The 23,731-nt window shown below is 42.9% G+C and overlaps 1 protein-coding gene and 1 pseudogene across 1 annotated transcript in view; both read left to right on the forward strand.

Annotated features, from left to right (window-relative positions):
• ADAMTS16 (ADAM metallopeptidase with thrombospondin type 1 motif 16) overlaps positions 1 to 23,485 on the forward strand; it is a 74,593-nt gene extending 51,108 nt beyond the window's left edge. The window contains exons 17-23 of the mRNA XM_066624477.1: positions 2,506 to 2,644; positions 10,306 to 10,432; positions 16,056 to 16,257; positions 17,314 to 17,508; positions 18,498 to 18,716; positions 22,475 to 22,622; positions 23,370 to 23,485. Of these exons, the coding sequence (XP_066480574.1) occupies positions 2,506 to 2,644; positions 10,306 to 10,432; positions 16,056 to 16,257; positions 17,314 to 17,508; positions 18,498 to 18,716; positions 22,475 to 22,622; positions 23,370 to 23,485 (1,146 nt within the window). The remainder of the gene's footprint in view (positions 1 to 2,505; positions 2,645 to 10,305; positions 10,433 to 16,055; positions 16,258 to 17,313; positions 17,509 to 18,497; positions 18,717 to 22,474; positions 22,623 to 23,369) is intronic.
• On the forward strand, positions 22,217 to 22,333 carry LOC136650363 (5S ribosomal RNA; annotated as a pseudogene).
• Positions 23,486 to 23,731: the final 246 nt, after the last annotated feature.

The raw sequence follows: 23,731 nt of genomic DNA on the forward strand, positions 1-23,731 counted from the left end.
AGTGTACCATTTGGTCCTTACTTTATGCTGTGACCTAAGTCACAGGTGTTGATGTGGCAGCAGTATTGGACACAGCTCCTGTGAAGCTGAAGGTAGGGGTAAGCCAGCAAGAACAAAATCTCCTAGTTACTCAGACCAGTGAATATCCCTGATGTGGAAGTCATGGTAGTGGTAAGACAGTCACCTAAGACCTGTTCTGGCCAATAGTATAAAAAAAAAGAGACTTCCTTTTCCGTGTGCCTAGTCTGCCTGAGATTCTCTTCTGTGGCCAGAACTGGGTAGTGGTGCCTGGCAGACCTTCAAACACCAGTGCAAAATGCACTGTGGACAGTTATTAGGCTACCCTGTGCCCCTGTGCATCACAGCTGTGTCCTACAAGAGGCAGCCACATCTCTGAAGTGGTGCAGGTCTGTCATTGCTCTTCATACTGCATTCTATGGGTCTGCTTGAAGTGTAGAAATAAGGCAGAACCTGGCAAGGGTTTCCAATGATAACTTGTTTACAGCTAGATTTCTTTGTTAGCTGCCATAGCACACAATCCTTCCATCTTGGGAGTTAAAGTGTGTTGAAATGATGGTGTTGCCTAATACCTAGTTGTGCATTTTCATTTCCTCTTTCCTGAATCCCCTGGGGTCTAGTTCCAAAAGTTTGGAAGAACTCCACTAGTTGCAACAAAGCTTATCTGAAAATAAACATTTTTTAACACTGTATCTTCTAATTATATTGCAAGGCATTCAGCATGAAATGGTGAAATTCCTCTGAGAAACTTTTCATCAAAAAGTGATTCACTTGAGGAGGCAGCTCCAAATTTATCCTGAATTTTTCTTTGGGTGAACTTTGTGCAATTTCCTCACCTCTCACCCCAGGAAATCTAATGTAATTTGATCAAAAGCTGCCCAAACTGATAAGACCATGACCATGACCATGGCAGACCATGGCAGACAGAACTTGGAAGATCTGTGATTGGACCTCCCAATGACTTTTGCTTTGCTTGAAAGCAGTAGTGATCAGAAAGGTGTTAATAGTTTCTCCCTGCACCCTTTTTAAAATCAGCCACTGAAATTGCTCTGAACTGCAGAGTGGGGAGAAGACAGTTACAGTACAGTTGCCTGTTCCTCCCTTTCCACCTCCCACTATTAGCAGCTGGGGGGATTTAAAGGGGGAAATTACCATGAGACTATAGGGCTAGCCCTCTTTCCCATGGCCTCAGCTTAAATAACTCTCCTCCTTCAGCTGGTTTAAACAAAGAAAAAGGCATCAGAAGATCCAATCACAGATCTCCCATGTCACGTTTTGCTTAGCCCAGAATGATATAACAGATAGGGTGCTTGATCTGGACTAGAGCTAATCACTAGAACTCAACCTGGCCTACCTTCCAGGATTGTTGTGAGAATAACATAGTTCTTTGAAGGAAGGTTGATAGGAGGAAAAGACAGGCAAAATATGATACATCAAGAGTTCTCAAACTCCTTGCTTTGGTGACCCACTGCATCATCCACAGTGGATCTAGGGTTGAGGCCAGGATGCTGCAGGATAATATGGCAGATGACCCAGAAATTGCTTCCAGGCCACTGAGTGTTGCAACCTGCTGGTGTGACACACAGTTTGGGAAATGCAGCATGACATGGGTAGTGACATGAGGCGTGTGCGCATGACCTGAAGCTACTTCCGGGTCATCCGCCATTTTACTCTGAAGCATCCTGGCCTCAGCAGGCCTATTACCCACCAAAAATCAGGCCACATACTGCAGTTTAGGATACGCTGTGATAGATAAATAAAATATCTTTGTTTCCCTTGCAATTCCCAAAATGTTTAGCCTCCACAGACCTTACAAACACACCTCAAGTATCATTGTTGGTGGCAACTGTAGCTGTACCTTTGCTGATGCTTTCAAGCTATACAGGTTGAGACTAATTATTCGCAAGGGTTCCGTTCCAAGCACTCATGTGGATGGCAAAAAACGCACTATAGCAAATCCATTAAAAAAACAAAGTTTCTTTGCACAGGTGATTGAAAAACAGCCTTGCTGACCTTTGGACTCTAAGATAAGAGTCATTAAGAAGACAATCCATCAATCAGTCATTCCCCAAGTGCTTCACTCAGTCCCTCCCTTCACCAATGCAAAGCTATCACCTTTCTTTCACATGCTCAGGGGGAAGGGAGGGGTCCGCTGGAGAGAGAAGGATTGATGGATTGTCAGCCAGCTGCCCTCACTCTCTCTCATTAAGGAGGCTATTGTTAAAGGACTGTTCAGTTATTTAAACTGATTTTAAAGGGGTGCATTTTCCCCTTCTCCAGGATCAGCACATTCTTTCTAATTTGCAGGGGTCAACGGATTTGTTGAGTCAAATCCGTGTATAAAAAATCCTTGTATAAATAGGCTGGACCTGTATACCTTTTCTAGAGATTCTAATTCAGAGATCCTTTTAGACTTACTGTAAGTACTCAGTAAATACTAAGGGTATGCTCATAAGTATAGATTTCCTCCTTTGTTTCCCTTCCCAGCTTCTCTCTCAAGGGAAAAACCCAGGAATCGCTTGGGAATATTCCCTTCCTAAGGCAGAAAGTGAAAAAATTACAGTACCGAAGCATAACTATACATGGGTCGTCATTCGTTCAGAATGCTCTGTCTCGTGTGGAGAAGGTAATGTATCTCTGAAATGTTCAAAAATATAATTTTACTGCAGACCACAGACTCTTTCCTGTCCAGGAATAACCCTCACTAGACACTTCTAGGCAACTCAGAAGTGTAACCTGTAGGAATAGAAAATTCCTTTGCAGACTGTATAATTAGGCTGGCTCCTAAGCATTATGTCAAACATGGAAAAAATGCAGCAGTTTGTTATGTGCAAACTCTCTACCACCCAAGGACATGTGTTACTTGAATGGACAGTCTTGAAAATAGCAATACCAACCACGTCTTTTTATCCATTTAAAAGACTGCAGTTCCTCCTTATTGCCCAGCACACTCCTACACATGTGGGGAATGCAGAGGAGCAGCTGACTGAGAGGGAGCAGGCAAGAGGAGACTGGCAAGTATGAGACTAACAAGTCCCTAGTAAGCATCTACCGCCACCCCACTGCCAATCTCATCCCTCACCTGCTTTGTTTCCCCCTACTTTGAGTGTCTTCACAACAACTGTGTGAGGTAGTAGCCTGAACAGGGCTGGCCTAAGAAGCAGCTGGGCAAGACAGCGAGAAGAGGCTGTGCAGGATTATATCAATAACCCAGTTTTGATAAAGCAGTACCATTATTGGATTAGATTCAAGCCCTCTCTTGCGCAGGCTTTGAAAGATTGTCACGACCTCCCAAATAAGGCTTTGTGACCCACTGGGGTCATGACCTACATGTTGAAGAACACTGGGCTAGAAGACCATCAGAGGCTCTCTTAATGGAGAAAGGGATGCAGGGCCAACAGCATTGGTCCCAGTTCACTCTCACACAAGCAGAGATGTAGGCTGAGCTATCTTTAACTTCCTCTTCCCTAGCATTAACTGCAACAAGGGGCTTTGACTCCTCTGCTGCTCTGTGTCTTTGTTTTATGTGTAAGAGTAAACACCCAGGGTTGTATGCTATCCCTGTGCCACAATAAGCACCACTGTGTGTGGGAGGGAAAGTGAGCAAAACGAACCTGTTTGTCCCATCTGGACTCTCCTCTCTTGTGGGCCTCCTGCTGCCACCTAGTGGAGAGTTATCATTTTCTAAAGCTGTCTCCACTAACCAGCTTTTTTACCTTGGAGGAACACTCTTTTGGCTTAGTATCCAGACACTGATATTGTTTGTGACTAGGCATGGGGAGGGAATTCCACAAGGAAAAAAAAATTACTCCAAAGCAACATAACTGAATATTTATACTAGGTTCCACTTTAAGAGGAAATAAAACAATTTTACAAACCAAAAATCGAGTTGAACACAAAGGAACAGAAAAGGAATAGGGATAACTTATATATATAATCCAAAGCTTTCTGGTGCCCACTTAGAGCAGCTGCACTGAAGTGTCTACTGCTGTATCCAGCGGGTGCTGGGAAGTTGCCTGAAGTCTCCTCGGGAAAAGGAAACTTTTGTTCTCTTCCCTTGGGGAAAGCCTCAAGCCCTGCAATGGGACTTCTCAAGTCTGTGCTGGCTATTTCATGTTGGGCTTTTCCACCCAACACAGAGTTCAGGATATGGCAGAGCTCCTCTGGTCCCACCCCAGTTCCTCCCCCTATCCCGCCCTCATTCTGCCCTCCCTCCATGCCCCAGAGGCCACATTGCCACCTGGTACTCTCATCCCTGGTGGCAGCGCATCCTCCTGCTGTCAGCACTGGGCCTGGCGCCTGACTGGTATGGGCCCAGCGCCAATGCTTCCGTGCTCTCCCAGTGCGGTAAACATGCTTTACGGCACTCAGCACCAGTGCTGGGAGGGTTCAAGATTGGGCCTTAAGGCTGCAATCTTATACGCACTGTCCTGGAAGTAAGCCCCATTCAACACAATGGGATTTACTTTAGAGTAGGCTTGCCCATACCTGCACTGTAATTCTCTCCTTCTCCAACCCCAACTGCTACTTCAGCCATTGTTTTCCCAGTGCTTCACAACTCTTCATGCTTGAGAGCTCTGAAAATGCAACTGTTGTTCTTTGTGCTGGTGAGGGAAGGTTTAAAAAGGGTCTTCCCTGTGTCTTTGCTCAGTTACATAATCAAGGGGGATCCTTGGAATAGAAGTTTTGGGAGCAGATGGTAAAACTGGGGGAGGGGGACAAATTGTGCCCTGGGCTGCTAGTGGTCCACCCCTGTTCTAAGTCACACACCCCACGAATGTGCGTATGTGCATGCACATAGACTAACCAACAGACATGGTTGTCATCAGATGCAACACTCTCAGCGAGGCCACTCTTGCTGCAAGCTGATGTAGTGAAGCTTCACTTGAGACAAAGAGCAAATTGTCAGAGTCTGGAGTATGCACCTGAGCAACCTGTCTGTGGAGTGATAATCCCCTTGTGCTTGTTCACGGTGAACATCTGCCACCCGGCTTCAAAGAACAAAACATTGGGGAAAGGAGCAGTGATGTCATTAACAAGGTAAAGGTCACCATGACTGTGATCCTCCAGAAGCTGAAGGTGGCCCTTGTCTCAGTGGCTTTAATACAAATACTTTAGCTGTTTGATCTAAGACTGCTGCACTTGTCAAACCATGGCAGTATTTTTAGATGTTCAGTTGTTCCCCCAGAAAATCTCTTTCATCTGATTGGCATTTTATTTACATGTAAGTCACCTGCTTAATTAAGATCAGTTACTCATCCTTCACTAAATTACACATTGCTAAGGCTAGAACTTGGGATGTTCTGCAGGTGACTGAACAGCAAACAGCCAGGCTTCCCTGCTGTAGAGAATTGGCATTTTGCAGGGGCAAAGCAGTGGGCAGGAGGGAGATTTTCCCCCAAATCAGCTGAAAATCTGGATGTTTTCTAAAAATAATAATAATAATTCTGCTGTGGAGCACAGGCAAAAAGTGGTTTTGTATGGGAAGTGCTAAGCACAGATGTGAGTTTGCAGTGAAGAAGCACCATCAGAGGCATATTGGCTGCCAAATGTTTCATTCCAGTTTCCATGAGTTCCTTCATTGTAAGGTGTTTTTCAGTGACCGGCACTGTTCTTGTACTGGTAGATTGTGCCTCTGCTGTGCGGTGCTCCATCTCAGTGTCAGTGTACACCAGGGGTGCCCAAACCCCCCGGCCCTGGGGCCACTTGCAGCCCTCGAGGTCTCTCAATGCGGCCCTCTGGGAGCCCCAAGTCTCCAATGAGCTTCTGGCCCCCTCAGAGATTTGTTGGAGCCCGCACTGGCCCGACGCAACTGCTCTCAGCGTGAGGGTGACTGTTTGACCTCTTGAAGGCTCCCTCCACTGCTTGCTGTTTCATGTCTGTGATGCAGTGATGCAGTAGCAGCAGCAAAGGAAAGGCCAGCCTTGCTTTGTGCAAGGCCTTTTATAGGCCTTGAGCTATTACAAGACCTTCATTCATTCATATAAGTTCATCTTTAATATATTCATTTATGTAAATTTATTCAAATTGTAAATGTAAATTAATTCCTTTTTTCCCCCAGCCCCCGACACAGTGTCAGAGAGATGATGTGGCCCTCCTGCCAAAAACTTTGGAATGAATAGCTGACCTTTCAGACACCAATATGTGATTGGTGATAACTTTTTTTGAGAGAAAAGGAGGTATTGTAGTATTTAAAAAAAAAAAAAAAGCACACAGGGAAAGTGTAGCAGAAACCCCAGGGACCAAACTTGAAATTTCTATCTTACGAGTCTCTTAGCTCCAATATATACTTATCACCTAAAGCAGTGGTTCCCACGCCTTTTAACACCAGGACCCACTTTTTAAAACAACACTATATTGGGACCCACCTAGCATTAGGAGACTGAAAAAAATTCACTTTACCAGTAGCTCATGCCTGTTTTTATCTTTTTTACTGTGGTGCGGGGCCCTTCTAGAACATTTGTTGAACTCCACGTTCATCTGATCGAGGCCATTCTGGTAGCCTTGCTTTCCCCTTGGCCTGCCTTTTAAAGTGGTCAAGGCATATTTACTTACTTGTGAGTAAACACACACATGCTGCTCTTTTCGGTTTCCATAGCGCTCAATACATTTTTCTTGTTGGCTATCATCTTGTCAGTTTTGAGACTGTCCCAATCCACATTTTGGGAACCACTGACCTAAAGTGACATTCATAGCAAATGTGCAGGGAAGTATCTGAGGAATTGCCAGAAGTCATGTTTCATCACACACACACATACATACATACAAACACCTTCCTGAAATTGTTCTGAATTCCTAGGTGGAGTTTCAGTTTCAATAAGGAAGTAAAATCATCGGTTTGACCCACCAGTCCTGTGTAAAATGATTTGCCATTAAGATCAAACAATCTGAGGGCAAACAATCAGTTGGAGTGGGTGATACCCACCTCAAAATATGTTGCTTGTTGTGTCAACGTTCTTTCTGACTCAAAATTTCTCAGTATTTAGCCTGAGTAGGAATCGCCCAGTTTCATTTGAGTGTCACTTTAGGTGACACTTGTGGCATCTCTATGTAGTGGCTAAGAGTAGGCTCAAGTATTACCTTAGATAAGCCACTGCCTCTCAGTCTCAGCCCTCTCACTTCCTTTCACAGACAGTATAAGAATAATTAAGGCCTAGTTCCCACAGAAGTAATAAGCTCATGTCTGGGCTGTACCACTTTGGACAAAGGGTGGTTGTTTACAAAACTGAATGCTTCTACATACAAAGAATTCCATGAACTCAGAATACTAGACACTTTAGTTTTCTTTGTGCAATGGTCGTTTTTCTTTTTGCATGGAAAAAAAATTCAGTCATGAGAGCTCCTATCTATGTTTGCAATGGAACAGACACCACTTGACCACCTCTGTGAAAACAGCCATATAATTATAAACCAGTAGTAACCTGTTGTAAGGATTACTAAGCTAATGCAGAGAAGCTCTTTGAACACTTGAAATTCTTGATATAAACATCAAATATTATTGCCATTTCTATCTCAGAAGACCCCGTGTGAACTTGCAGGTCCTTTTATCTACAGCAGGGGTCTCCAAATGTTTCAGCCAAAGGGCGCATCAGACATCTGGCATGGTGTCAAGGGCCGAAAAAAGAATATAAATAAATACATTAGAGATGGAACTTGGATAAATGAATAAATGAATGAAAGAACTCAGATTTCCAGGATTTCTCCATTCACCACCACACACCACAGAAATATAGCACACACTCAAATAGACCCCCCATTCCCCCTCCTCCCAAGCAGCTTAGTTAAATATACAGGAGTAAACACCTCAGAACCAGCACATTACAGGAAACACCTGGGGCATGTTCTGGGAGATAGAGAGACCTCCCTGGCCGTCAGGAAGCCTTCCAAGGCCTTCAGAGGGCACAAAAAAATTTACTTCTAGTTTTGCAGGAAAACCAGGAAGTGATTTTTTAGGCCCTCAGAGCACCCTCCAGACACAATCGGAGCTTAGCTCCTGTTGTGTTCAGTTGAGCGGGCCAGAGGCTCACAGGGAATCAAAGGCTGTCTGCGGGTCAAATAGAGGATGGGCACAGGCCGCATCTGGCCCCAGTGCTAGGCTTTGGAAACCACTGATCTATGGAGATGAAAAGGCCATCATTGCCTGCCCTCTAAATGCTTGTTCTTGAAGGCAGTTCCAAAGAGTCATTCCCTCTTCCTGGAAATATCATGCACTGCCAGCTATCATTTCAAGTCTCTGACCTCCTTGCAAGTTATTGTGCAGACAGTGTGACAGGCGGTTCTATAAAGTGCATGACCAGCTTGTCTGGAGGCCCAGCAAGCCTTACATTGTGTAACTCACAAAAATAGCAGTGCTCAGCACATGAAGCAACCTTCACAGGCAGAGAGGCTGATAATAGAAGGGGAATACATTCAAGAATAGAATCCTGTTGCACAGGGCTTGTTTCAACCAAAGTACACATCTGTCATTATGGGTAGAATTCATGTTGTTTTCCTTGTGTTATGCAGGATCAAAAGAGACCACTGACACCAAGCTAAGTTTAAGGCTTTTTATTAGGAGGAATGGAACCTGAACCAAACAAAAGGAAAGACCTTATTCCAAATTCCCCCAATTGAGAGAGGACCTGAGGCAGGCAGGAGGCAGCAGGACTTAAGGCAGGCCAAGGGCTGGAGGCTTGATGGAAGTTCCCCTCTGGTTCTCAGCTCCAGCAAGAGGTTCTCTCACAGGGCTCCTTCCAGCAGCTCTCTCAGCTCTCCCGCAGAGCTCAGGGTTCAGCTCGTCTCTGCAGCTCTTCCCTGGTGGCCTCTCGTCCTGCAGCTTGAAGCTCCTCTCGGCAGCTCTTCCCTGGTGATCTCTGAGCTCTCTGTGCTGGTGCAGCCCTTTTTATAGCTTCAGTGGCTCTGCACACAGCAGCCTCTACCTTTCCTCCAGTGGTACTGCAGCCTTCTCTCCTGCAGCAGTTTTCCATTTGGTCCTCCAACTCTCAAGGGCTTGTTACAAGGTACTCAGTTTACCGTCCTCAACAGGGAGCCCATTGGCTCAAACAAAACTTGATAATGATTGGCTCAGACAAACTCCGACTGTCTATTGGCTCATGAAAGGCACAGGCTACGATTCCCTCAGGCCAATTTATAGCAGTCAACTGAGCCCAAGTTCTGCACATATCACTTGTGTCAGGAGAGTGCAAGTTCTTACATAGTGTTGAGAGGTGAGAAAAGCAGGCTGGCAAATACATTTGTGTAGAAAAAGAGGAAATATTGCAGTAGAACAAGGACTTCTGCCTGTTTTATCTCTAAATGACTTTCTGTAGAATTTCATTTGCTGTGTTTGTAGAACTCTGTCTTATCTCATGGATTTCATATGATGTGCCTGACTGAATAGGCTGAATTAGAACCTCCCAATCTGTGATGAAATGCAGATTACTAAAATTTAGTAAATATCAAATGCAGTATTGAGAATTCTTGTTTGCAGTACTGAGAATTCTTGTCTAATGAAACTCAGGGCGCAATTCTAACTTATGCTGGAAGTAGGCAGGCTGAATCCTGGCCCCGCCCTCCCCACCCCAAATCGCCTCCCTCCTGCCCCCTCCCCACACCCCCTCCAGACCCCTGCATTGGCCAATGCAACTCACTCACCCTCCAGGGCCTGCGTCGACGCAGGTAGGCCAGTGCATGTCTGTGCGTGGCCTGTCTCCATGGAAAGCAGCGCAAAAGTGTCTTATGGCACTTTTGCAACATTTTCAAGCCATCACAAGGACTTGAGTTGACCCAAGTGAAGGGCAGGATTGCACCCTCAGTGTATTTCCCCTGAAATAGTCTTACCTTATCTACATGTATCTGTGAATAAAAAAAAAAATCCTTCTCAAATAGCTCAGTACAAAAAAAAATTTAAAGCTTGTTTCCTATATGAACTATAATCTTGGATTTAGATCTGGATTTACATGTATTTAACAGGAAAAGTTGTGAGTGCATACAAGAGGGAAGAGGAAACTGTCTGAAGAAGGGGATGTAAATGACTGATGAAGCAATTAGAGGCCAATGGTATATGGTTACCAGAGTCTGCATAAAGCTCTGAGCTCACCAGTCATGTAATTAGTTGATCCAAATAAATGAGGGTTTTCTCCTTAGCTGGAGATCTAAATTGCAGAGGTGATCAGATGAATGAGGTGACTATTTGTGCAGGGTTATGTAAGAAGTACACAGTGGATTTGGATAATCAAGCAATTGAGTTTCAAATGTATGCAGCTGCTCTTGACTTTGTACTTGTCACCTGTATTGTTTTGCATGCAGGTCAAATGGTCACCAAAGTAAACTGTTTCAAAGATCTGCAAGTGCAAGTGGATACTTCTCTTTGCAGCCCCAACAGTCGGCCAGCTACTGGAATTGTTCCTTGCAAAATGCCAGCTTGCCCTCCCAGGTAATAAAATGAATTACCACTGGAGTGTTATATCTATTTAAATTATATCTACTTTTGGCTTAACAGTCTTTCAGGTGGCTAGCAAAACATACTTAAAAACCAATGGTTTGATATGTCAACTGTTTCTTTGGAACACTCTGAGATATGAACTAATTATTAAGAAATCATTCTAATTAGCTGTTTATATCCTTGCTAAAATGCAATGTGTAGATCTTTTTGCAGCTGTTTCATAACTGACCTGAGCAGACTGGGAAATTACTACTACTACTACTACTACTACTACTACTACTACTACTACTACTACTGTTGAGCTGGATGTAAAACCTCCCTATTAATGTCAACACAATCACTGAGGCTGTGTGGCTGGTATGGTTATGGTCCAATGTCAGCACACACCTGAGCCCTGTAGGTTGCACTGGGCACCTGTTTGCTCAATCCATGGCTATAGGATCAGTTTTGGCTGTTTCCCCACAAGAAAAATGAAACCTGCCAGTGGGCTATGGCCAAGTTGGGCCAAGTCGAGGACCCCTTGACTTGGCACTCATCCCCATGCATGCAGACTCAAGTCTGTCTGTGTCTGGGTGTGCTTGCTTACTGTTTTTGCGGCATGAAAAACCTCATAGAGCCATCATTCAGACCGAGGGAGCTGCAGGGAAGTTCCAGCCAGGAGGCAGAGAAGGGTTAATGTTTGCTTTTGCAACTGAGCAGGAGAGGGGAGCCAGGAGCCTGTCTCTGATGGGATGAAACTGATGATCACTGGATCAAGAATGCCTGGTCTGATTTATTCTTTGGATGAGGGAGAGCAGGAGGAGGAGCAGCTCAAGAGGGTTCTTGCCTTGGAATTGCCTGGAGGAGGCCAGGGGAAAAAGAGACGGAGAAGCGGGGTGGGGGGGAGGTTTGCAGCGATCACGCTTTCCAACAGCATGGCTGCTGTGAGCTTCATTGTTACTTGGGCGGAGGTAGCCCCATTGAATGACTGGCTGCAGTGGAACTACTTCTGAGTACAGCTGCAGAGGATTGAGTCATCCTGGTAAACCTCACAGCTGCTGCGCATGACCCTCCTCTCCGCTTGCTGCTTCTCTCCCAGCTCTCATGCAGTCCCTTCCACCTTGTTTACAGATGGATGGGAACATCAGGGGAGTGTTTAAATAGAACTCCAACACTCACACACCAGCAGCAGCACTGTTTTTTTGCATCTGACACATGTATCAAAAAGACTCATATCTCGAGTCTTTTCAATTCGCAAAAAGGCGACTCAGAAAGTGCCCCAATAATGACTAGTTTTTTAGTCGAATCATGGGGGGGGGGGAGAGATTCATGGCTTGACCCTATTCAAGCCATGCTGGATTTGCCCATCTCTGCAGAAAAGGGTATGGTGGAACTGGTATCCTTGGAGGGAAAGGTGGTTTTGATATATAGATATATCAATATCACTAGATACTGAGATATAGACTTTATATAATGCATGCATATATAAACATGCACAATAAGATTTGCAGAGTTCTAGCTAAATGTAATAAGATAGAAAATTTGAGCATTTGCAGGAAAGGTAATACATTCAGACTCAAATATCCTGATGTCTGTTGCCACTAGAAGAACTGTCACTTACAATGCAATCTTATGTATGCCTACTGAAAAGTAAGTCCCATTGAGTTCAATGACTTATTCCCAGGTAAGTGTGTATAGGAATGTAATCTTAGAGTACACTTTCAGGAAAAGGTTTGCAGTTCATTTTTAGACATTCAAGTTCTTAGTCTGGCTATCATGACACTTCTAATGTCATTGATCTTGAACCATCATAGTGAAATAGTTATGTAGCCCCCACAAATGTTAAAAATGCAAAAGCAGTTATATCACGGCTCCTTCTATACAGATAGTGTCTTACATCATTCATGTGCACTCTCTCAAGTTAAAAGAGACATCGCAATACTGTCTGAGCCCTCCAGGCATCATTTCTGTGTTCTGCGTGTGATATTTTAGAATTCGTGATGGCAAAAGCCTTGCAGCAGTTGGCTGCAGTCCCAGTTTTGGACATTTAAGCTAGCGCATGAAGTCTATAAATATTAGGTTTACACTGGAGCAAAGCTGGTTATGTAGTTGCTGAACATATCCAAAACTTGTCCAATATAAAACATTTGTTACATTTTCCTCATGGGTAACATAAACTGATGATAGAATTGCAATGAATGCCAATTCAGTCACCTTTATGTTTTAGAGGGTACAAATAAATGCATTCACTTTGTTTTTGTCTAATATTTCTTCCTAGAAAGTGGAGGCGTGCTGTAGAACTTTTTAAATGCATTTGTGTTTATAGCCCACTAAGCACATCTGGAGCCTGACCCCTGACTGTATGCTTAAATGTATGTGTGAAAACTGCAGCTCTGTGTCACATTCCCCTCCTTCCCCTCTGTAACACGTATTGAAACTCCATCATGACTGGAGTTGGCTCTATCTAAGAATCTTCCTCCCACCCAGCTAGCAGCTGTCATCACTAAGACCATCAGAGGAAGGGAGGCCACACCCAGACCCTCTTCCATCATGTCTGGATCCAGCTCCAGTGCAGAACTGCTCCACCAGGAAAATGTGAGAGCCTGCAATGGGCAGGTGATGGGGACATTGCACATGGGGTTCTATGGATCCAGCCAAAATAAATAAATGAGAACATACCCACCCTTCGTCCTGACTTCATTCTGCTGAGTATTTAGCCACTGCTGCTTCACCTCATTGGTTAGCTGCGTTGAGAGCAATGCCCAGATCTGCAGCCATCAAGACATGGGGTCAGTTTACAACACATAACAGAGAGCAACCGTATGAGCACAACACAGCATTGTTTTCATTTTATTTTATCTCTTATCTATTTCTCATCATAGATAAGAAGCAACTCGACTTGATTTTAATGGAATTTACTAAGGTGGCAGTCGTACACCTCTGTGGTTCCCAAACTGGTTGGTCACAATCCACTAGCCAGGGAAGCACTTATCACTGCCCTTTTAACAGGCAGGGAGGTGGGGAAGGCAACATGATCCCCAGGATTTTGCTGCTACCAGGGATGGAAAGGGATGGGTTTTTTACATACCTGCAGCCAGTGCTGGGCGGTCCAGAGAGCCCTCCAAACATGTAAAAAAAAAAAAAAAAGGAAAAAATCTGCACTTGTTTCGCGATGAAAACAGAAGTGCCCTTTTTGTTATTTTTAGATGTTTGGAGGTGCAGGGAGCCCTGTGGAGGGCTCCCTAGACACCCCAGGACCCCCCGGTTCTCCCAACACTCCAGCACTGGCTGAGTAAAACAGATGGTTTTACCATTACCATTTTACTTGGTAAAAGATGGTTTTACTTGCCATTAGCCCTTACTAATGGTAAGTAAGGATAAACATGCCAAGTAATTTATGACATTGAGGTATTCTTATAGTTTAGTGCCAAAAATCACTAAATTGTCTTTTGATTATTGTAATTTCAAAGATCTTTTTTGTAGCCCTTAGTCTCCTTTTTGAAAGAAAGACGGTATAAAATTTATTAAAATTGAGAGTATAAGGAAATCCTCTTATAAGGAAGTTGCCCTGCGCATAGAAGACTAGTTTGTCTGTGCCAGAATGTTTGTTCAAGATGAAACAGGAAGCTAATGAAATAGCTAAGGAGCATGAAAGCAATTTCTGCTATCAGCATCTCATGGTGTTTGCTGTATTTCTCTTTGCTTCATGAATATAACCTTAACAGAAGCAAGGACAACTACTCAAGACACAGTCCTGGGACAGAACAATCAAAACAGAGATCTGTCAAAATGTTAGCCCACATAGTGAGAAAACACTTTGTTAACTGTGGCTTCTGGCAGTAAAATTAACAGGCCCAGAGTCAGTTTCTACTTCTGGTCTGGTGTCCAGTAGCAGTTTGGCTTTACGTGCTCCAGGAAATATAATCTCTCCATGATGATTAAAAGCGTGAAACATCCGCATGCCTTGTGCATGCACAGCTTCATGTTGTAGATTATAAACACAGTGAAATGTTGCGCGTTAATGTTTTAGGCAGCATACTTTGAAGGGGGGAAAGGAGCTGTGAAGTTGAACATTCAGAAGTGTTGACGGGAATGTTTTAGGTCACTTGCTGAGGACTTGGGTTACTGCTCCGAGTTTCTCTCTTTCCGTGCTCTTTGCCAATCAACTGTCATCGTCCTCTGGTCTTTTCCATGCCAAGGTCTGATATCAGGGAGTCATCTTGGGGAAAGAGAAGAGAGCATGAGCAGATTTCTGGGGCAGCCTGAAATGTGCTCTGGAGGTCAACCGCTAGAACATCTGTTCAAACAGAAGAACAAGGGAAAATGTGACTGTGGTGTGTCCTGCTATTTTATCTGTATCTGATTACTGGTTCCTAGCTGCAAAGGCAGAAGCAGAATATAGATGTGTCTATTAGGCACAGCTGAAGACAAGGATAGAGAGAGGTCTAAACAAGTTGTGCTTACCAATATGTGATGAAGGATTGATGGGGAAGCCCCTGGCTCAATGCCTTATTTTCCGCACAGCAGTGCCAGGACAAGGGATGCAGGTTGTGATCTGTACCCTTCTTCTTGGATGTTCTCTTTTGAAATCTGTAATGAAAAACAGCACAAATTAAAAGATTTTTAAAGTATTTCACAAATGGGGGGGGGGGTGTTGTGGTGGCTGGAAAAATAGGTGTTAGACTAAAGCCAATGATTGAGTTCATCACTAAGGTGAAATGGAACCACGGGCACCCTAACCCACAGCCTGTATTTACCACTGTACCATAAACCATCATTCTCAACTGGCTTTTCCTCAGTCAGTTTATTATGTTTAGTGGGAAGCTCTCTATAAAAGACCCAACACATTTTGGCTGCTGCTGCACTATAAATTCTGCTGCTATTTTTTAATCTTATTTTGTTAAAATGTTTATACCCAAGTTTTCCAATAGGTGGAATTGGAAGGAATTATTACTGTGTCTCAATTAACAACACGTGCATCAGAATCTGAGAACCGTTGAGATAGATCCATGCATTGAACATTAGAGAGTAGGAATTGTATGTCATAGGTGCATGAACACTGTTGCCATGGGGTTTCCAAATGCGTGGATGAGCTCTATGTTCACAGAATTCCTTCAGGCTAAAATATAATGTATAGATGTCAGAGGCATGACCATTGTACCCTGACACTGGGGGGCATGGCTAGCAGGTGAGTTCTCATTGCCCATTCCCACTTTCCCTGAGCATATGAGAGAAAATGATAGAACAGCCTTATCTCTCAATCACTGAGATTTCATATCATCTTACCTTTTAGTTTTGTGCTGTGCTCCCCTGGTTTCTTTTCTTTGCCACCTCGCTTACATCAGGAATAAGTAGGCCCAAAGTTAATTTAAAGGGAATCTGGGATTGTACCTCACTTTTATGCTTTTTATTGAGTTTCAAAATGTCCTCTATCTGCTGGATTTCCTCAGCAATGTTTGTCTAAGTTATCATTTTGTCATGAGGAGAAGATGAGGCAACTCGCCTGTATTCTGCCTTTAGCTGTTTGGAGGAAAGCCAGCATACAAATGTGATAGATTAAGATAAATCATGTTCACATTGGCTTAGGTGAAGCAGAAATGTCCTAAAATTCCTTCTTTTTCAATTTTTTTCCCAGCTGGTCTGTTGGTAACTGGAGTGAGTGCAGCTTGACTTGTGGGGCAGGTGAGAGGTACCGGTACATTCGCTGCATGCAAAGAATTCAACACAAGCCAGAATGGGTATCAGATTCCCTTTGTCGATTCCCTGCACCAGTCACCAGGGAGCTCTGCAATACCCAAAGCTGTCCACCGACCTGGAGCACTGGGTCTTGGTCTGAGGTAAATTAAATTAACAGATGTTTTCTTTAACTACTAGAGCTGTTCTGACCATGTACTGAGACTGACTTCTGTCAGTTTACCATAGCCTCTAATATGGAAACTGGCCAATCTCTTGTAAGATCTGTTTTCAGTAGATATAGGAAAATCTGTGCTTATCCTTAGGCAACTGTGATTCCTACCCAACATTGGATCGAAATTGATGCCCATCATAAAGGCTTAGCTCAGATCAGAAGCCATGGCACAACTCTCCTGGGTCACTGCTTCGTCAGAATCCCAGCAGAGGCTTGGAATCCAAGTATTCTAAACTTCCTCATGTTAGAATGTTCCTCTACCAAAATTGTTCATAGAAAACTAGCAAGTCATGGGGAAGGGCTAACGCTTGGCCTTCTCCTTGACATGCCATTTTTCTTTGTGCAGAAGGCTGTGCGTTGTTTTAACATGCGGGAACCTTCAGACATGAAATGCCCCTCATTGAAAGGCAAAGTTCAGGAAGAGTTATATTGCATGGTATTTCAGTCATTTGGCTCTGATGGCTCATTCACACATATATGCATATCACTGGATTTCCGGTAACTTATTTGAGGAGATAGGAAATGCGTATTGGGACGTGGGTTCTGCAGTAATAAGTTATGGCATTTTAATGGAAAAAAATAGAATCAATCCAAAGACAATCAGGGAATACTATGCACTAGAGTGCTCCACCTTTCTGCATCCATGATTCTCTAAATACCAGTTTCTGGGGGCGAGGGGTGGTAAACAATGGGGAAGTTCAGGTATCTTCGGGCTTGCTTGCATGGACTTCCTTCAGATATTTGGTTGGCCATCTTTGGATGAGATCATCTAACTCTCCAGCAGAGTTATTTTATATATATTTTTCCAGAGGCACTTATAATTCTAAAATGCAGTGGTTTTACTGTGCATTAAGAAATTAAAATAAATGCACTCATTAATATATTTAAATTGTATACTACTAACATATTTCATTGATTTCTGATCTGTTTTCCAACTTGTGGAAAAGCATCAGTGCCTAAATGTTTTTAAAATCTGCTTTCTCAGTGCTCTCGAACATGTGGAAAAGGTTGGAGAAAGAGAATGGTTGTATGTAAAAGTTCCCATTCCTCTGCTTGGGCTCAAAGTCTGTCTGATGCTGCCTGTGTATCAGAAGTCAAACCCAAAATGCAAGAAGCCTGCCTCCTCAAGCGATGCCATAAACACAAGAAGCTACAGTGGTTTGTGTCCACGTGGTCTGAGGTGAGCATATAGTTCTCTAGTGTATTTCATTGAATGACAAAATGTATCTTAAAAGACATTTATATACTAGCAGGAAATTAAAACACACTATAGCCAACAACAGATGAAGACAAATATAATAATTTTAGAGCACTTGGGCTACTCCGCAAATGCCTTTTACCATATTCAGTCCAAACATAGCTATTCCTCTCAATAGTAAACTCTATAAAAAATAATGCTTTTGCAAATTTTAATGTAGAAATTGACTAAGGGCGCAATCCTAACCCCTTATGTCAGTGCTTTCCAGCACTGACATAAGGGCAGTGCAGCTCTGAGGTAAGGGAATAAACATTCCCTTACTTTGAGGAGGCCTCCGTGAGTGACACCCAATTGCAGGATGCAGCACATGTCCCAATGGCACTGCTATGCCAGTGCTGGAAAGCACTGACATAAGGGGTTAGGATTGCACCTTAAATTTATCACTGATTGGCTGATGAAAATATTATTGTTAAGAATATTTATATACCACTGAACAGAGTAGTTCACAAAGCGGTTTACATAGAAATAAATCAGTAAATGGTTCCCTGTCCCCAAAGGGCTCACACTCTATTTAAAAGAAGAAGAAGAAGAGACCAGCAACAGCCACTGGAAGAGTTACCATGCTGGAGTGAAGAGGGACAATTGCACTCCACCTGCTAAATGTAAAAAGGCATCACTTTGAAAGGTGTCTCTTTGCTCAGTTAGCACTATTGTTTGTCCCTGGCAATTGGTGCTCAGGTGTCCACTGTCTCTGAGCATGATATGTCATTTAGCTATCATGACTATAAGCCATTGAATGTGGAATTGCTCTAACATGACCACAGATGTTTGGTGATCTGACTCTAAATAGAATGAGGACAAATTTATAGTGACCTGGGGAAGTTATAAGGGATGAGGTGGAAGGGGACAGAGGACTGAGACTATTTTTCTATTTCAGTATTGTCATTGCTGTTTCTTTTATTTTTAACTAGTGCTCTGTGACATGTGGAAAGGGATTACAGAGAAGAACACTAAACTGTGCAGAAAAATATGTTTCTGGGAAGTACAGGGAGCTTGCTCCTAAGAAGTGTTCTCACCTACAGCAACCAAAAATAGAATTGGAAAAAACCTGCATCTTTAACTCCTGCCCCAGGCACCCTGCGTACTCACTAGTAAGTCAGGGCAGCTGGTTCTCCTCTTCTTGGTCTCAGGTAAGGAACCTTGCTGACTTTGAAATTGTTTTCATGTTTTATGTCAGATCTCATCCATCATGTTTCTTTCAAACAATATCTTGTCTGGCCTGCTCTTAGACTGCAGGCACAGTCTATCCGTCACAGATTTGTCCTACAGAGAGAGCAGTGGGGTAGCTAAGGGTGTGAGCTTTGAGCTGGGATTTTTCTGTTCTCTCTCATACAACCCTAGAATTCAGAGTCACCAATGAAACTTATTGGCACCTATGAAGTGAATAAAGCTTATTGGCACCAATGGAACATTGAAATTTCAGAGTGTACTTCTTCATACAGGACATAACTGATTTACAGGATCTACTTCCATAAGCTTATATGACTTTTTATGGAGTGGACAGATTCTTATCAATAGCTATGAGCTATAACTTAATAGAACCTGGATGCTCAGAGGTGCTGTACCCCTGAACAATAGTGCAGGTGTGCTGCCTTCATGCCATCTTGTGGGTTCTGGAGTGGATCTAACTGGCTACTGTTGGCAACAGAACACAAGACTCTTTAGTCCCTTGAGCTGATTCACAAGGCATTTCTTACAAAGTAAAATCCCTTTAAAGCTCATCTTTGCCATGAACTCAGTAACAAGCATCTAACTCTTGTCCACTTGAGGTCAAACTAGACATTACATAGAATGTATGACAACACTCTCTTTTGTTTTTTGTAAATAGTGTGCTGGGGCAACTGAAATGTTGCAGAACCATGGGGGAGGGTGGGAGTCTTTAGAACTTTTACCCTACTCATCCCATCCCATCCTATCCTACCATCTATGTGTTATTTTAATTGGAAACAAACCCTTCCATTGGCTTTCAGTAGAAGGGTTGTTCACCCCTCCGCCATTAAAATTGTGTGTGGAGGAGGGACACAATCAGGATCAAGACCATGGTGAGGGCAAAATCCTTAAACTTTGCTACCCCTATGGCCATTTCAGCTCCCTCTTCCCTAGCACACTGGTTACAGAAAACAAAACACAGGGTCATGTTTCACATTGTACTGTGTAGTTTGAACCTAATGTGATGTTATGAAAGTAATGATTTTGTTGCAAACAAAACTGACCAGCAGCTTGTGAAAATAGTGAATTAAGGTTCTGTCATTTATTATTTAGTTTAAAAATCACTCTGGCTGATTCTTTGCTTACTAAAGCTTAGAAACAACATTTGTTTAAGGCTGCCTGGTGATTTTAGTGAAGTTGGCAACTGAGAACGTTGCCTCAGCTGGGAAGGGAACCTTTATTCCAAATTAGTTTGGACTGAGTCATATTTTCTAGAAGACAGATAAGCATATTGTCACAGATCATTATAACCTAGCAATTATCTGGGAAGCTACTGTGTGATCATGACATATTAAACATCAAGTTCCGCACACTTAGCACAAGGTTTAGATTCCATATTCATGTCTTGGAAGGGCTCAGTTACTTATAAGCATTTTCACACCATGCACTGTGCTAAGCACTTGAGAGGCCTGTGAAGAAAGATACAATAGCTTGTTGCCCATGGAGGTTTTTTCTTGAATTGACTGCATCACTGAAGTATCCACTTCTGAGCTGGCAGCCTTAGTTTATGATGTCAGTTCATTTGAAAGTAACACATGAATTATTCTAAACCTTAAAAAAAAGAAACTTGAGTGGAGGATATGAACACACTGTTATAAAGGAGCATAACAGCAGCAGATATACTCGCTCCCAGATTCCAGCCCTTTGTTGCACTCAAGGAGGATCAAGAGATGACAGCAGGGTACGGCTATGCATAGAAAGACCAATTCAGTTCCAACTTTGCTCTCTGGAGCAAATAAGGCAGGCTGCAACCTGAGGCACCTTTTGGGGGAGAAGGGGAAAGGAAAACCTGCCCATAATTGAGGGACTACTAGAAACTCTCTGAAATTCATACTTCTGAAGCAACACAACATTGCTACTTACAGCCTTAAGCCTTTGGAATCCAGGAGCTGGAGGATCATGAAGCAAGAGATAAGGCACATAAGTAGAGGTCCTTAAATGTTTTTATTTTTTCACAGATTTTGTTTTTTTCTGGAGGAAAAGTGCAGAAAGCGGTGTTATGTGTTTTTATTCCAAGAGCGCATTTTTATAAATTATAAACCAACAATTTTCAGCCACTGTGCTGTGGCACACTGGTGCGCCGTGCAGTGGCATAGCTAATGATTGTGTAGCCCAGTGTGGAGCTCAAAATGATGCCCCAAAAGTGATGTCACAACTGGAAGTGACATCACGCCTGGGCTTTTCAAAAAGTGAAAATTAGGGCGAAACCTGCTCCTCCCCCCCAACAACTCATCACCCACTTGCTCTGCTGCCTCCCCCTCCACCAGTGGCATAGCTAAGGCATCTATCCACTAACTAGGGTCAAAGATTTTGTAGCCCCCCTCCATGACAAAATCAAATTTAATTAATTAAAAAACTAAATAAAAAGTGTGCCCCTTATTGGTTAGAGACACTGTGCTGAGGTGAAGAGGGATGGTTATTCTCTCCCTGCTAAATATTAGAGGAGCACCATTTGAAAAAAGTGCCTCTTTATCTAGTTAGCAGGAATAACTGTATTATGATACATGGAAATGAGAGCTGACTCATATTAACACCTTATTGGTTCCATGCTGTATCATAATAACTTTCCATTGGCTTTCAGAACAGTCAGTCTCATAGGTCAGTTTTGAGTTAAAGAAATCCACTTTTTATTCCATAAGGCAGTTGTGATTTTGTTTTCTGATTAATTGGCCATAACTTTTGATAGAATACAGATATTACAATGTGGTTTGTTTCATTGCATTCTGTATTAAATTACCTTCTCAATGATGTAACATGATGGTATTGTTTGTACATACCAAGATTTTCACAATTTTGGCCACTAGTGTTAAGCTCAGCTTGTTACCCCCTAAAGCTTGTTGCCCAGTGCAGTTGCTACCCCCTTAGCTACACCATGGTTGGCACAGATGGTCTGCAGGTGTGCCACAGGACTTTGGTAAGGGTCATTTATTAGTAGCGCAATTGGGGGATTTGACTCCCCCTACCAGCAAATTGGTGTGCCTTGTCAGTGGTCAAAGAACTGATGGTGTGCCTTGACCATTGTAGCACCTTGTCATGTGCCTTGAGATGAAAAAGGCTGAAAATCACTGTTATAATAATCCCTTTAAGAGTGTACTAGGCAGGTGGTACAGCAGCCACAGTCAATACCCATGCACCCCCCCAGTCCTGCCCATTATTTATTTATTTATTTTAATTTTTGTGCAGAAAGCCGTGTTATGTGTTTTTATTTCATTATCACACACACACAAAATTACACTTCTACACATAAGTTTGCAAGCCTGAGCACAGTTACCTGAATCCAGTGGTTCTTATTGACAGGTTAGCATGTATAGGATTGGACTGTTTACACAAGGACTTCATTACTTGTTTGACATTGGTAGCCCAAAGCAAATACATAGTTGAAACAGGCCTTAGCAGGGCTCCTTTTTGAAGAGTTATAGTTGTTAGCAACTGTTACCCTGCACATGCCCGATCTCATCTGATCTCGGAAGCTAAGCAGGGTCAGGCCTGGTTAGTACTTGGATGGGAGACTGCCTGGGAATACCGGGTGCTGTAGGCTTATACTGTAGTCTTTCGAGACTGAAGGTTGCCAACCATTAGTTGAAGTCAGCACAGGCTTATCTTGTGTTTCCCACTCCATTTACCAATGGGCATGTCCAAATAGTCTTAAGTAACTTGTTAACTCTGCTTTGCCCCACAGTGCACTGCAACCTGTGGAGGTGGCATGCAAATGAGGACAGTCCAGTGCCTAGCAAACGGGAGGTCAGCCACAGGGTGCCTCCTGCATCAGAAGCCCACTACCTTGCAAGCCTGTAACACCAACTTTTGCCTGCTGCCTGAAAGGAAAGGTAAGTTCATATTCTGTTTTTCTTTCCTGTCTTCATGTTTGCCTTTAAGATCTGAAGTCTAGAAAGTTTTGCTGAATTATGATCATCCTTCCATGCTATGAAAAATACTCATTTTTATTCCAATGAATAAAAATTTCTTACACAGCCCTTAAAACCAATATTTATTTGTTGCTTTTATGTAGTTTTGTGTGTGTGTGTGTGTGTTTTTAAATCTTCTGTTGAAAGCCAATAGAGTCTTTCTTTAAACTATGAGTAGCACACAGGGGAGTGTGTGTTTGTGTGTGAATGTATATGTAAGTAATCTGTCTCAAAACCATAGTATTTTTAGGTCATTTTATGTGCTCCTTTAGTGCTGTTTGTAAAAAAATATATTAAAATTCAAGGTGTAATACATTCCATGCTTGTATAATTTTGCCCTAAATGTAAATTCATCTTCCTTTCCTCAAATTAAATAAAAATTTCAGAGTATTTTTATGTGGAAACATTGTTTTTGGGAGGACAAGTGGTGAAATGGGTTAGTTACTGCACTGGTTCCCTGCCAATCAATACTTTGCACAGCAGCTTCTGCTGCAAACAGGATGTTCAGGGGAGGCAACTGCACATCTGACCAAAACATAAGTGTGTTTCTACAGAAGCTTCCCCAGAAAGCTCACCGCTAAAATTAAATATGACTGGACTCACCCTGCGCCTTTCAAATAATGCTAACAGTACAATATGGTATTTTGTTTTACACTTTTCATTTTTCAGATGCCTTCTGCAAGGATTACTTTCATTGGTGCCACTTGGTTCCTCAGCATGGTGTCTGTAATCATAGTTTCTACGGCAAGCAATGCTGCAGGTCTTGCATCAACTCTAATTTGTAGCGGAATGGGTTCTTAAAGATGAAGCATAACTTGGAGTGCAACTGTAGCTACACGTTCCAACTTGGATCTGTGGGGAGTCAAGGCAAGAGTCTCTGGAATGACTGCAAATAGCTCTGAAGCATCCTTTTCATTAATCAATGAGCCCAGCTGGAAGTGTGGTCAAGAACCACTTGAGTAAGATGAGGTGTCTCAAATCCTTCTCCATATTTCTAATGGGACCCCTGGTGCTGTTTTCTGGTGGGTGTC

This window comes from Tiliqua scincoides, chromosome 4, assembly GCF_035046505.1.
Source record: "Tiliqua scincoides isolate rTilSci1 chromosome 4, rTilSci1.hap2, whole genome shotgun sequence".
In the NCBI taxonomy this organism is placed as follows: Eukaryota; Metazoa; Chordata; class Lepidosauria; order Squamata; family Scincidae; genus Tiliqua; species Tiliqua scincoides.